The 14462-nt window shown below is 33.5% G+C and overlaps 1 protein-coding gene across 1 annotated transcript in view; it reads right to left on the reverse strand.

The window, feature by feature from the left end:
* Positions 1-1000: 1000 nt before the first annotated feature.
* Positions 1001-14462, reverse strand: part of LOC150096305 (long-chain-fatty-acid--CoA ligase 5-like) — an 84072-nt gene continuing 70610 nt past the window's right edge. The window contains exons 12-20 of the mRNA XM_090408938.1: positions 13594-13744; positions 8641-8710; positions 8220-8308; positions 7907-8023; positions 4674-4727; positions 4077-4166; positions 3828-3932; positions 3202-3273; positions 1001-2495 (exon numbers count right to left, since the gene is read on the reverse strand). Of these exons, the coding sequence (XP_090265064.1) occupies positions 2328-2495; positions 3202-3273; positions 3828-3932; positions 4077-4166; positions 4674-4727; positions 7907-8023; positions 8220-8308; positions 8641-8710; positions 13594-13744 (916 nt within the window). The 3' untranslated portion in view covers positions 1001-2327. The remainder of the gene's footprint in view (positions 2496-3201; positions 3274-3827; positions 3933-4076; positions 4167-4673; positions 4728-7906; positions 8024-8219; positions 8309-8640; positions 8711-13593; positions 13745-14462) is intronic.

Here is a 14462-nt window from a genome sequence, read left to right on the forward strand (position 1 = left end):
GAACAAAAGGAGGGATGATCTACACAGGTTTGACATGCGATGGTGGGCATTGGCTAAAAACAGACAGAACTGGAAATTTAAGGGGGAGGCCTATTATTTAGCCGTGGACGGAAAGAAGAACTTAGTTTCTGAGGGAAAACATCTTCACGTAAATACTATACACTAGGATTCAAACTTTTTGTGTGGGGGGGGGTCGGGTATTGATAAATGCATATAATTTATAATTTTTCACCTTCCTAAATCATTTTGTTCGTTTCTTTTCTTGGCGGAGAATCAGCAATCGCCTCCCCCAAGATCTGACACTTATAGAGGAGGGAAACACTTAATTGGTTGATGTCCTAATTCTTCCTGTCCCATTAATCAACTATTAACAAGGAAATTGTATTTTGATAAAAAGTCAATTAACACGTGTTCAATGACTTCGCTTGCAGAATTCAGCTATTCAGTTTATCGTATTCCAAGATTTTTCCAAGGCAACGAAGTATAAAATACTTTATTTAAATTACTTAATTTCATCTCTTCTTTAAGCTGGCTTTGAGAAATAATTAGAAAGGTACAAAATTAATTTTCTCCACTGTTTAAACATCGACGTCAGGTTTTAGTTTGGTCGTAAGCCTTCAAAGAAGAAGCGCAATTTTGGAAAGAAGTATAGTTAAACAGTGTGAGGAAAGTAAACTGTACTCTGTGTTCATATTTCTACAAAACTACCGTTCGGTTCTGAATCTATTCAGGTACAGCTCTTTTCATTATGCAAGATAATATTGAACAAAGAATAAGAGGCTTACAGGTCTTGAAGTTTTAGTTTTCGCCGAAATCAGGAAACCAAATATATTTTAGCTTCACTGGTCACCACAGCGACCTCTAGTTTAATTTGCTTGAAAATGTTCTTCACTAAAATAATATTGTATATAGTTAAAGAATACATAAATGGTAACTTCCGGTATATTGAGAGTTGTCATGGAAACCGACGAAACAAAAAAATGAAAGAAAAATAAACGCAAGCATTTAAAATACTTTTTAATACTAATACTTTAAAGAATATTTTTTTTACAGCTCAAGGAAGTAATTTCACAATTTTTTTTACATAAATCGTGTTCATAAAAATGAACAGCTAAATTATATTTTATTTATAAAAATAGTATGAGTTGTGATTTTTATTTATAATTTCAAGTTATTATAAAATTTCCTTGTTCACTTTACGAGATAATGAGAATAGAAAAACATCATGATAAGAAAGTGTTGACAATAACTAACTCATCTGTGAATATTTTTATTCTACAAACTTAGCAATTTTGCCTAAAATCTATACGACTCTACATTATCAAATAATGTACAATAAGTACCATTACGACAGATGGCACCACCAACGCAACAGCTTTTCCTGAATTATATCAGTTGCGCAGTAAAGATCGATTGTTTGAAAAAGATTTTTTATACAGCTACAGTTCAAACTAAGGTAACGCCCTCTAACGTCCATTTTATTATATTTTTCTTAAATAATGTTATACGGGCCATCTTCCCTATATTCAGTGTTTAAAACCGCACAGATTTTAGAATTGTAAAATAGATGAATGAGTCAGTCGTCTAGAATGATTTTTCTTACTACTACTTTGTTAGCTGAATGCAATTATCTCCTTAATATTAAAACAGTTAACAAAAGATGCGCTTACACAAATATAAAAAAGGATGAACCCTGAAAGATTGGTCATTGGATTACACACACATAATGTCATGGAATGAAAAAATAATTATAAAATAATAAAAAATACAGTGAAATACAAGGAAAATTACTGATCCCTTTGCAAATTTTCGCAGCTAATTTATCATAAACCGCATTAATAAAAGGAATCTATCTTCACCTTTAATTCCCAGAATTTTTTTCTTTCAGAAATCATGTATTAACACAATTTGTTATTTTTTAAAATCCCTACACACTTATAGAGAGTATTCATAAGCGAATGCTAAGACAAATGTGGATGGATCTGCTTATCGCAATAAGCAGGATATAGAAGTGTCTCCATGAAAAGTTATACATCTGATTCTTTTCCCCAAATATAACTTTACCAACATTTGATTAAAATTATTATAAAAGTTTACTAAATACTACAGTAACAGGGTGTTTGGAAAACTGCTTCAAATTTTTCATGGAGCAACATAAATAAAACAAAACAAAATACTCTAAATGGATTCTTGCACTTATTCAGAAAGTTTTAGTATAATTTCACTTAAAGTCGACGCCCAACAAGTCCAGTCACTCATCAACCTTTTCAGACTTCACTCATTAATTTGAAAAGAGAAACGTTTCAGACACTTATTGGATGATATTCTCAAGAGGATTTCTTCGAGGCTGTTGAAATGATATCTCCTTCTTCATAAAGTTTTTCTAACACTTGCTGAAAGCGTTGTCTTGCCACGTTCCTCTTCAATTTCAGCGTTGGCGTTAACAAAGCGTTTTCAAAAGAGAATGGCTCGAGAGTAAGGTGAATGTTTTTAGCCTAAAACAATTAAAAAAGTGAAACACCAACAGCATTAATTAAGATAAAGATAATAATAATAAAATAAAGGTGTGGGAGAGTAATTTAAAAATATAAATAATAAAGCTAATTAATTAATAAAAATTTATATAAAATAAATAAATAGTAAAGTAATAATTTAAAATTTTAGAAATAATAAAAATAAAAAACGAATATGCAGATTAATTTAAAATAAATTAAGATGTCGTATATTAAAGCTATAAAATTTTCTCATTTACAAAACTAGTTAATTGAAGAAAGGTGGAGAGTCATTTTTGGCACACTTGCAAAGACAGAAACTGATGTATATAGGTCTTTAAAAAACAGCTAATGTGTTTTATGAAAAAAATATACCACTATGAGAACAGTTAAAAGTATTTATTAAAAACGTACGGAACACAAAATCTAGTTACAATAACTAATTACAATTACAATAATTATTATTGCGAAAATATTTTTTCAGTAAATTTTAAAGGCAAAATTTATTAAAATTATTATTACTATCTTTTAATGTATGTTCTGATCTACAAGGTGCAGACTAATGGCTGAAGCTCCGATTCCCTTAAAAAATGTGGCATCATTTAAGAATATCTTTGGGTATGATATCGGTAAGAATTTAAAAAGAATCTGTGTTCTACTATGCTGTTTACCGTATTGAACAAAAGAAAGATATCGATGATTCACTTACTTGTTCTAGTGAGTTGAGACCTCGTCTCTTTCCAGTTCTATGAAGTCTTTCCAGAAAATCCACTCGTAATTCCTAAAATAATAATAATAATAATAATTATTATTATTATTATTATTATTATTATTATTATTATTATTATTATTATTATTATTATTATTATTATTATTATTATTGACAAATAAAAAAAATTACACATACTGACTTGAAATTATATTTTAATGCTTTTTTTTTCTCATCCATTATATACTAATACTCTTACAACAAACAGGATTTATAGTAACTGGAATTTTACTAAATATCCTACACTAAATTGGTCATGGTTGACTACCTGTTAGTCATCAAAAATAAAATCTTTCAAATCCTGTTTATCCCAAAATAATTTAAATAAATAATATTCATTAATAATTCCCTATTTCTATTTTATATGAGATAACAGATTCTCTCTCATAAATTAGCGTTTTGAGTGGGAACTACATTAAGAAAGCTTCATAAACAATGCAAGAATCTTATTCAGTTTTTTCGAACAAAAATATGAATAATAGATTTGTGTAAAAGTTTCCTGTTAAAGAAAACAATAATAGTCCGCTGTTTTTGTATTTTTTTTGTCTGTTTCTCTTTGTACTCACCTTATTTGTACATAGTTCTTTTTGATCTGTTTTCTTATAACCTTTCTTTTTGGCCCAGCTAATGAAAGTTTCATTTTCGGGCACTACTATGGTTACAATATAATCCTAAAGAAAACATTTGAAATGACTTTATTTAATAAAATCTAATAATAATAATAATAATACAGAAAAAATAATGTTCCATATTTTTAAGATGAGGAATAATCGCTGTCATAAATAAGGAAACAAAAATCAGAGAATATAACTTACTTTATCAGGGAAGCCATCAACGTACACTTGGGATACAAGCTGACACTGAGAATAAACATTTTCTACTTTTTCTGGGGCTACGTATTCTCCCTGTTAAAACAAATATAATAACGATTTTTATTTTCAATATAATCTCCTTCACTGATTTTTTTGAAATGGAAATACAATTCCAATTTTTCGGATATCAAAACTCTTTTTATTTGTTTGTTTGTTTTTGGTTAATAGCATGGTCAAGCTCAGAAAATAAATACAAAACTGAGTATGTGGTTGCTATATTTAGTTGTCACATTGTTGCTAACTTTATTAACTTTCTACATTATTTTTAAATCCAATTTTTATCATTTTATTAAATAATACTATTCTCACAAGATAAGCGCCCCCTATCCCTCAATATTTGTTTTTGGTAAAGAAAAAAAAAAGGGAAAAAATACTGAAAGAAATTAAAGCCTTAAAATATAGTTCATTCCAAATATTCACTGATACTTATTAATGAAATTCTATATTTCAAATATGTTTATTAATTATAACTGGCACAGAAAGCACATATTCAATAATTATTTATTTACATAATCATGGTGTACATAAATATCAACTTACATGCGACAGCTTGAATAAATGTTTCTTTCTATCTATTATAGCTAGGCAACCGTTCTGAAAAATAAAATAATAATAATAATAATTAAAACAATTAAAATACCATTATTAATAAAATAATTAATTTTAAAATATTTATTTTTTCTTTAGATAGAAAGAATATTTAATAAAACACCAATAATTTAATAATATCATAATATTACATTTCATATGTAATGAAAGTTTCGTTTGTGTAGCGGTTCTTTGATAGCATCTACTATGGATAATCGCAAAAAATATACTGTTATTTAGTATCTCCAACTTAGACAAACCTCTTTTATAAAAGTTCACATTTGTGTAAAAGAGAAGTCTGTGTACATCATAGGTAAATTATCAAATGTCATGCAAATGCATGTCTGTATGCGTTACTGTGCAACAGATAAGCATTACCCAAGTTCACATTATATTTGGCAATATAATGAGGCGATAATGACATTTGGTGCATACAAATACATCTAAAATAATGACTAGCAGGAGCCGACGCTCTTTGAAATCGTTGGTTAACTTATCTCATCGTCACACCCTCGAAATCTATGTTTGAATATACCGGTAGCCATAATCAATCTGTTAATATGGAACCTTACAGTCACAGTTCCATACATACGATTAGACCTCATGCAAAATTGATGTTAAGGACAATCGTACACGTAGCGGCGATTTTATAGCGCCGACCGCAAAGAGAACTTCATATAAAACCGAAAGAACATCTATGGGATGTTTGCCCAAGTATTTGTACTTTTTGTTATGGGACCTTTGAACTAGAATACAGAAAGCTTCAACAGTTTTATTTTTTCGAACATTTAAAAGACACCAAAAATTGGTACGTCTCTACGGTATACTGTTATTAGCCCAAAGGCGGATTTTTTTTCAAGAAAGGCATGTTTATTTTATTATCAATATTATTTATTCAAGACCACTGGGGAGTCAATGACTCATCAAGGGAACTATATGTCATCCAAACCAACTGACATAACCTCCCTTACATTCATTGACATTATATGCACTCCCTACCTCTAAAGGTAAATTATTCTACTCACTCACTGCTCGATGAGAGAACAATCTAGCTTTTATCCCTTTCTTAATCACATACAAACTTAACTTCAATGGTCCTATTTGATCCCCGCCTTCCTTATAACGAAAATTTCATCAGACAATATCTTATAAAATAACACGTATTCGGAAGTTTATAGACCTCTATCATATCTCCCGTCTTTCTCCAGTTAATTCAGAGTCTGTAATCTACATATTCTCAATCTGTCCTCATAATCCATGTCCCATAATCCGGATATAATCTTTGTAACCCTTCTTTGCACCCTTTCGACAGTTTCTTTATCCCTTTGGAAGTCTGGAGATCAAATCTGTGCATAGTAATCCAAGTGTGGTCTTATCAAAGCCTTATAAAGAGGCAAAATTAATTCCTTATCCTTACATGTCAAGGTTCGCTTCAACTTAGCAATTATCCTCTGAGTTGTATTTGCAACTTCTACTATGTGACCTTTGAACTTCAAATTCCTATCCACCATTACTCCAAGATCCCTAGCCTCATCAGTTTCTGCTAATATATACCGTTGGAAATTTCATTACTCCAGAGTGTATAACTTTACTCTTATTAACATTAAACTGAAAGCCATTATTATTTGCCTTTGTCCACGTTTCCAGCCAATTCATATCATTATGTAAGTGGTGAATATCAGTAGCATCCCTGATTGCTGTGCCTTTCTTCGCATCATCAACGAACAATTGAACATCTGTTAGATCTTTTTTGATGTTATTAATATATAGATTGAACAACAATGGCCCAAGGACTGATCCCTGGGGTACACCACTGGTCATTTTAAATCTGGAACAATTCCACCCACCATATACCATTTTTATATGCGTCTATCAACCATCTACTCATCCAAGTCAATTGTTTATATTCCAAACTCATATTCTCCAGTTTATGCAATAGCCTTTCATGTGGTATCCTATCAGATGCCTTAGAAAAATCCAACATATCATAGTGTATTCATTCCCTTTATCTAACTCGACAGTAACATTATTGTTAAAATATGAGCAGATTGCTTATACATGACCTTCCTTTAGTAAATACGTAAGAAACAGTGAACAAATTAACACTTAAAATGTTCTGACAAAACAAAAGAGGAAGTCATTGAAAGACTGAAAAGTACATATCCAAAGGCTCGCCAATACGTGTAAAACCACATGAAAATAAAAACATATGAACAAATTTCTGTCACATGTTCATAGACATTACTCATATCATATTTTCAATTACGTGAAACGAAAAGCCACTAAAACATATCCAAATAATGGATACATATGTCAGAATAATCACCAGATCTCCTTATCCTTATAAGGACTGGCTTAAAGGGGCGAAGCAAGAATGCTTTCCATCTTCCCCGTTATCTGTAGAGGACAGTGTAGGGATAAGGTGTTATTGAGCTATTAAAGCTCTGATCATGGCAAGAGGGTAACAGCAATAGCCGAGCCTCAGTTAGAACTTCATTGGCTACAGCATTGCTATCCATTACCCTCCAAGGGTATTAATCACCAGATCTCACAAAGACAGAAGAAATATCTAGGTTTGTTATGTCTAAAAGAAAAAAAGGAGAATTAATATGATAGATTAAAATATAAAAATTAAGAAAATATATATTATATTTGCAATACTAATATAGAAAATATTATAGATATATCTCTATTTCATAGTCAAATTTAAATAAAACTTAAAAACTAGAATACACTCTTTGACATCAGAGACCTGGACAGTGCAAGCTAAGATAACTTCGATGCAGTACATTCTATTGTCATAATCTCTCGGATAAATTTCGAAACTTTTTTCATTTCCGTTTATGTTTGGCTATAAAATATGGATGCATTTATAATATCCTCCATGATGATATCTTAATTGCTTATGTTGCTCATAATCGAAGTCTATACTATATGTCAGTATACCTGTGCTCACAAACACTGAAACAATAGATTAATTAATCTATTGTTTCAGTGTTTGTGAAACAATAGATTAATCTATTGTTTTAATCTATTGTTACACAAATATTTAACAAATATTGTTAATTAAATATTTAACAAATAAGTCATAGGGCTCTTCTCCCTACCCCTCATCGATCCCCTTTCAACATAATCCTTAATGAGTAAAAATTAAGAATTTATTTATAGACAGAATTGTTACTTACTGGCAACCATTTCCCGATGTCTCCAGTGTGATGCCAGCCGTCACTGTCTAAGCATTCTTGACTAGCCTTCGGGTTATTGTAATATCCCTTAAAAATATTTGGACCTCTTACACAAATCTGTGAGAAAATAATACATTAAACCACGAAAAGCCTGCATTAATTCGTATATGACTACAAAGACATTGCATTTAACATATTACTGAGATATAAGCCTCATATGGAATGAAAATCGAATTCATTGTTTATAATATTCCTAATATAGAGATTCAGCTGATAGAAAATTCAGAATAAATAAGTATTTTTGAAAGCTCACCTCTCCAACATCGTCTTTTGAATAATAGTCCATTTCTGGAACATCTACAAGTTTTACATGATTACAAACTAACGGTGGTCCCACGTGACCTATAGTGCCAATGAATCAAAAGGAGAATCAAAGCATTCTGGTAATAGCATGGAATGATTCCATAGATGTCACTATAATATTTAATTTGATTATTCTCGATTAAAATACCTTTCCTGAAAAGACTTATGTCTTTAATTGTTCAGTTATTTTGTCAGCTAAAATCAGAGCAATTGAAAGAGAATTTTAGGACTACTCTATAGGCGATATTCAAAATACTAAAAACAACAACACCATATTTTTGTAATTTGTACGGATTTCTAAAACCTCATCCTTGACAATGGATACTCATATCAAATTTAATAATGAACAATATTTTTAATTTCAAGCTTACCTCCATCATAATCATTTGGAATTGTCATAGTTGCTCCCAGAACTTCTGTCTGTCCGTACGCTTCAAATATCTAAAAGAAACAAGCATGTAAATGCAAATAGGTGAATGATATATTCCTCCGTGTTTATGTTTCTACAAATGAGGTTCTGACAAATAATAATTATAACTTGGTCAGAATATCTTAAGATGTGCAGACATTCCATTTCGCAATATTTTATTAGTAAATAAAGAAAATATGTATGGACTATAGCGAAACATTAAATTGATTGCCTTAGGTGTTCTAAGTGATTATCCATATCATGTAAGGCATTGATTGCAGTAACTAAGAAGCGATCACTGATCCGAGCGCTTTTTTTCATATTCATGCTTACGATTTTGGATTTTGTCTTGTGTTTCTGATTGCGAATCATATATTAGATCTAACGTACAGTCATTGCTGACATTAGAAATATTTTCTAAATTTGACTTGCTTAGTTTCCAGGGATTTTCCTCCAGAAGGATGTCAACTTGTCGGCGAAACGCTTACCGTATTTACTCGAATATAACTCTCCCTCGCGTATAACTCGCACCCTTGATTTTACTTTACGAATAAAGACATCAAAAATTTTTGCATATACCTCGCACACGAAAAATGTTTAAACATGTTCATATCGAGGCGATAGTAACTCGCTCCCGAGGTTAACAAGAAGTCCTCCCCAATAGCCATTATACTGCACATGCAAGAAAAACAAGTTTTATTGTATCCCTGAATAAGGTACAGAGCCTTTTGCAGCCTGTGTAATATATTTCTCAAAAAGTAGTGCATTTACAGACAGCTGGAATAAAAACGGCGCTAATTAATGAATCACAGAAACTATGCTGTATAGACTCAAGCAAAACCATATGTTGCACCGGAAACACAGTATCTAACTAAAAACTATTGTCCAATTTTTCAATTACATGACCGGCGGGCTCAACTTACACAAAGTTTCAACCAAGAGTTGAAACTTTGTGTGAATTGAGCCTGCCTCTAATGAGAAGTTCCATCTGAACGATAAAGGACACCCCATCGTGAATGTGTTAAGTCTAAATATAGAAATATATTCAGTTTTAATAAAATACAGAAAAAAACTAAATACAGAAATATAGAATTAGCATTTCAACTCAGCAATTGTCAGTTGCCTTTGTCTTTGGGTCCCGCGATCTTTTGTTAATACCGCACCAATCATATGCACGTCTTCATAGCTGCTCTCTCGTGTAAAACAAAATTTAACTTGTACGTATTGTAACAATTAAAAAAAGGTTGAATAATTTATAAGCGTGTAAAAGGATATCACCTGTAAATCGTCGACGTGCCAGCAAAATTCTCGGATGTGTCACCTCTGGCACGCGTGCCATAGGTTTGCCATCTAGGTCCTATCCTATTCTAATTTAAGCTCACTCGTAGACCTGCACATTTTACCGTATATGCACTCGTAGACCTGCACATTTTACCGTATATGAACAGAAATCTTACGGAATACGCCAGGCCTGGTTGGCCGAGTGGTTAGTGTGTCCTTCTCTCCAGCCAAGAGGCAGCGGGTTCGAATCCCGCCGTGGGCATTGATGTATGTGACTGTCTGTGAAAATAGTAGTGGTGGTGGCGGGCGATAGATGGCGTTGGTGTAATTGCGGTTAGTTGTAGTTGATGGATTGAGTGGTGGAGACAGAGCTGTAGAGTACGTGTCCTCTCTCGATGAGTCTTTGGACTCCCTGGAGGCATCAAGTAATAATAATAATAATAATTACCTTATTATTCCTGAAGGTGTCCTATATCTGTAGAAGTGTGTGTTCACGGGGCCGGTTTGCCTGTTCTGAGGGGAAGTGACGAAACCCCCGAATTTCCGGGTGAAAAAACCCTCTACATCCAAAAATGCACCCTTCGTCGAAAGAGACCACATAAAGGTTCCTCACGTCGCTGACGGTAATCGAACCCAGGTCTTTCCGACCAAAGGGCTTCGTCTATACTGACTGAGCTACGGAGGTTCACAGTTTGTTATAAAGTATTTAAAGTAAGTATCACAATTAAAAACACCGTCAGGTGGCGTATCGTGGTAAGTCCGTGTTTGGAGAGCTCCGAAAACAAAGTTGTTTAGTTTTTTTTTTTTAAAAAAATAGCGATATTAGTTAAAAATTATGTTAGAATTAGATCGAATTGTGGTGTTAATTATATTTAAGTTAAACGTTTTATTTTCAATATGGTTAATACAGTGTTTCTGTAAGGTAAGTTGTGCTACGTAGCGTAGCACATGGCGCCGGTGCGAAGGAAACTAATGGAGTTCAGACTATCATTTTCAAGATTTCAACCAAAGTGTACAGTGCAATGTCTGCGAGACGTACGCATTACCAAAGGCAAATGGAATTTGTTTTGAAAGTGGTAGAGGCGGGAAACTGTACCGAAAATGCTATGAAAGCGAGGGTCAAAAGTGCAGGTCAGATCACGAGATTGAAGCGGTGGAACGGAACAGAAAATACTCGTGAAAATGTCTCCGACGGTGTAACGGCAGATTAGGATTGAAGCAGGGGTTAAAAGTCAAACGATTTTGAGAGCAAAAGTGTTGATCGCAAGATTAGTAGTATGAAGAATGTAAAGAATGAAGAGTTGGCTGTAATGAGGGAGATAGCTCGGCTACGCGGAGTGATACACAGGACGAAGCAGGAGGTGCAACGAATGCAGAAAAGTCTGGCAATATCAGACAGGTTCAGCTGATATCAGAAAGAAAGAAGTGCGAGAAAAGAGAAAGGAATGCTTGACTAAGAAAGAAGGAAAAATCATGCCTCAGTAACTTCCTCACGGCTGAGTTGGATAAAAGTAACGGGTTTTCCTTGTACTGCTGAACTTGCAAATGCCTTTCACGGGATACCACATGGAATTCTAATCAATATACTGCAGTGCATGGGTTTGATATAGGGTTGGTGAGGTGGATAAGAGGGTGATTTGATGGAGATATATAGCTTATTCAAGAGTAGCCTTATTCTAGAGTGTCCAGAAGAAGGTCTGTGATACGAATCCTGTGGTATGCCACAGGATTCGTTCTTGGACTGATGCTATTTAATTTTTTCAATAATGATATAGGAAAGGATCTGAGAGGAACTGTTCAGTTATTTGCTGATGATGCAAAGTTGGGTAGAGCAATAGTTAATATACATGATGTCAAAATTTTGCAGGATGATTTGGATCGATTCGCAGACTGGGCTAAGGAGAATGGATGTCAGTTTAATGTCGCAAAGTGTAAGGTTATGCATTTTGGGGTGAAATGATTACTATCTGTATACCACACTGATGGAATTCTACTCCAGGAAATTGACGAAGCCAGAGATTTGGGAGTGTTAGTGGATAGGAAGTTGAAGTTTAGAGGACACACGACAAAAATGACTAAAGCAGCTCATCTGGGTTTCTTAGTGATGTGGAAGAGGTGAAGAGAATCTAGATAGGCGAGTGACCAAGATAGTAACAGGTCTATGGAATGAACCTTAAGAGAATAGGTTGAAGATTTGTGGGTTACAGAAACTGGTTGATAGACGGAAAAGGGGTGATATGATTGAGACATACAAATTACTGAAGAGTTTTTACAAGATTAATTCAGAGGAAATTTTCAGAACAGGTGTGGTGGTGGGAGAACTAGGGGCCATCCATGTAAACTGAGCAAGAGTGTAGTTAGTAAGGATGTTGGAACTGTTTTTTTTTTTCGTTTGGAAAGTAGTGAATGAGTGGAATAAGTTTCCAGAGTCTGTTGTGGGTGCCATGACTGTGAATGAGTTCAAAGCAAAGTATGATAGATACTGCGCAAATGTTGGACAGTTCTTGATGATCTTGATTTAGGACCTCCCTCCATGGGTCTAAAGATTCCTTGGAGTAGTCCGTAATAATAATTTCGTATTCTTGATTTGCAGATTTCGGACAATTAATATTTCCTTGTTACGTAACATCTACCATGCAAGACTCGCTAGCAATAATTTTTTCCGCCTAAAATAAGCGGAAAAAATTATTAACTCGCTAGCCGTTTCACAGATTTACATGCAACTACTATAAAAGTAATAATCACTTTGTAAAGACCGTAAATATTGCCTGGAAAATCCTCTTAAGCTATACCTTGCGGTACTTAACTTAACTGAATGCTAACTGATAGACGCTGCTTAATGGTAATAGCAAGGACTGCTTTACAATATAATCAATCATGTCTATGATATAAAAATGTACACTATCTTTATGATGCTAATAATAATAAACTTCGCGACTTAATGGGATAACCAATCATGTTTTTGACATAAAAATGCTAGAATTTTCTGAAACTATACTATCCTTATTATATATTATTGATACAGTATCCTTATGATGCTTATAATTCATAAACGGCATGTTTGTAAACAAAGATATAATACTCAAACTAGTTAAGGTCTCATAAAATATCTTAGTGTCCATAAAATATATAGTTCCCATGCGACAGCTTTTATATAGGTCTGAAAAAACTCAGTGAGCATTTCTCTGAATAAAACTATACAATGGGACCTCTTTTCCGATATGTTAACTTGGAAATTATCTCTTGGCTCATTTCACTTATCCACCACCGTATCTGCATCTTTACTATGCCAACAATCATCTGCGTGCTGTTCGAAACAGTAACTACTGTCTTGTTAAATGTGTCATTCATTTTCACTGCACACAGCTCTATCTTTTTATTTATTTAACTTGTTTAAAAACGGAACTCTGATTTGTTTTCAATGAGTCGTAGTGGATTTTTTTGAACCTTATGGTTCTTGTAAACATTCGCTATGATGACGATGGTGTGTCAGAATAAACTCAGAAATGTATAACAGTTTTAGTTCAATTGAATTCAAACTATAGCCATCTCGATAACCTGACATCCGGTTGGTACTCGTAATGGCGATATAATCATTTAAAAATAAACGTTTTTAGGGATATCACATACTTACATAGCTTCCCAGAGCGCATCGATAAAATCTCATCACATCCCTTGAGATTGGAGCCGAGGTTGTCAATACAACCTGTACATTTCCACCGAGGGTTTTCTGTAGCTTTGAGAACATCAACTTGTCCCATAAAGTATTTCTAGTTATAATTCCTCTGGAAATAAACAATAAGAACTCTTTAAAAATATTTCGTAACACACACACACACACACACACACACACACACACACACACACACACACACACACACACACACACACACACACACACACACACACACACACACACACACACACACACACACACACACACACACACACACACACACTCCACCATCATCATTAGTCATTGTCAATTCACCGATGGACGATGAAGACCTTTCCAAGATTACTCCAAAGCTCTGTCAGTGGCTTTCCTCCCCCCTCCCCATGTCACTCCTGTAAATCTAATATCATCAATCCACCGTGATCGTTTTCTCTCCCTTAGAATTTAATCCAGTACTTCTTTTGTCCATCGATCGTTGATGTTTTCGATTGCTAGTAAAATTCTATTAAATCTAGCAATTTGGAGTTCATGGAATTGAACTCCAAAATGAACAACTGAAGTAAAGATAACTATGCCATTTGCAAAGCGTAAATCACTGAAATATCTGCCATTTATTTTCAGACCTTTATCTTACCAAACAAGAAGTTTTAATGTTTCTTCTAGGCATTCTGTGAATAGTTTTAGCGATATTGTGTCGCCTCTGTATTTCCACAGTACAGCTTTCCATTGAAATGAATTGCTGCTGTTGCATTGGTGTAAGCTGATTTGATGGTCCTGACGTATGATCCCTCCACTTACTGGTATCGTAATGCTTTAAGTATTGCACA

This window comes from Typopeltis vanoorti, chromosome 19, assembly GCF_054136105.1.
Source record: "Typopeltis vanoorti isolate ZY-2024b chromosome 19, IOZ_Tvanoo_1.0, whole genome shotgun sequence".
NCBI lineage: Eukaryota > Metazoa > Arthropoda > Arachnida > Uropygi > Thelyphonidae > Typopeltis > Typopeltis vanoorti.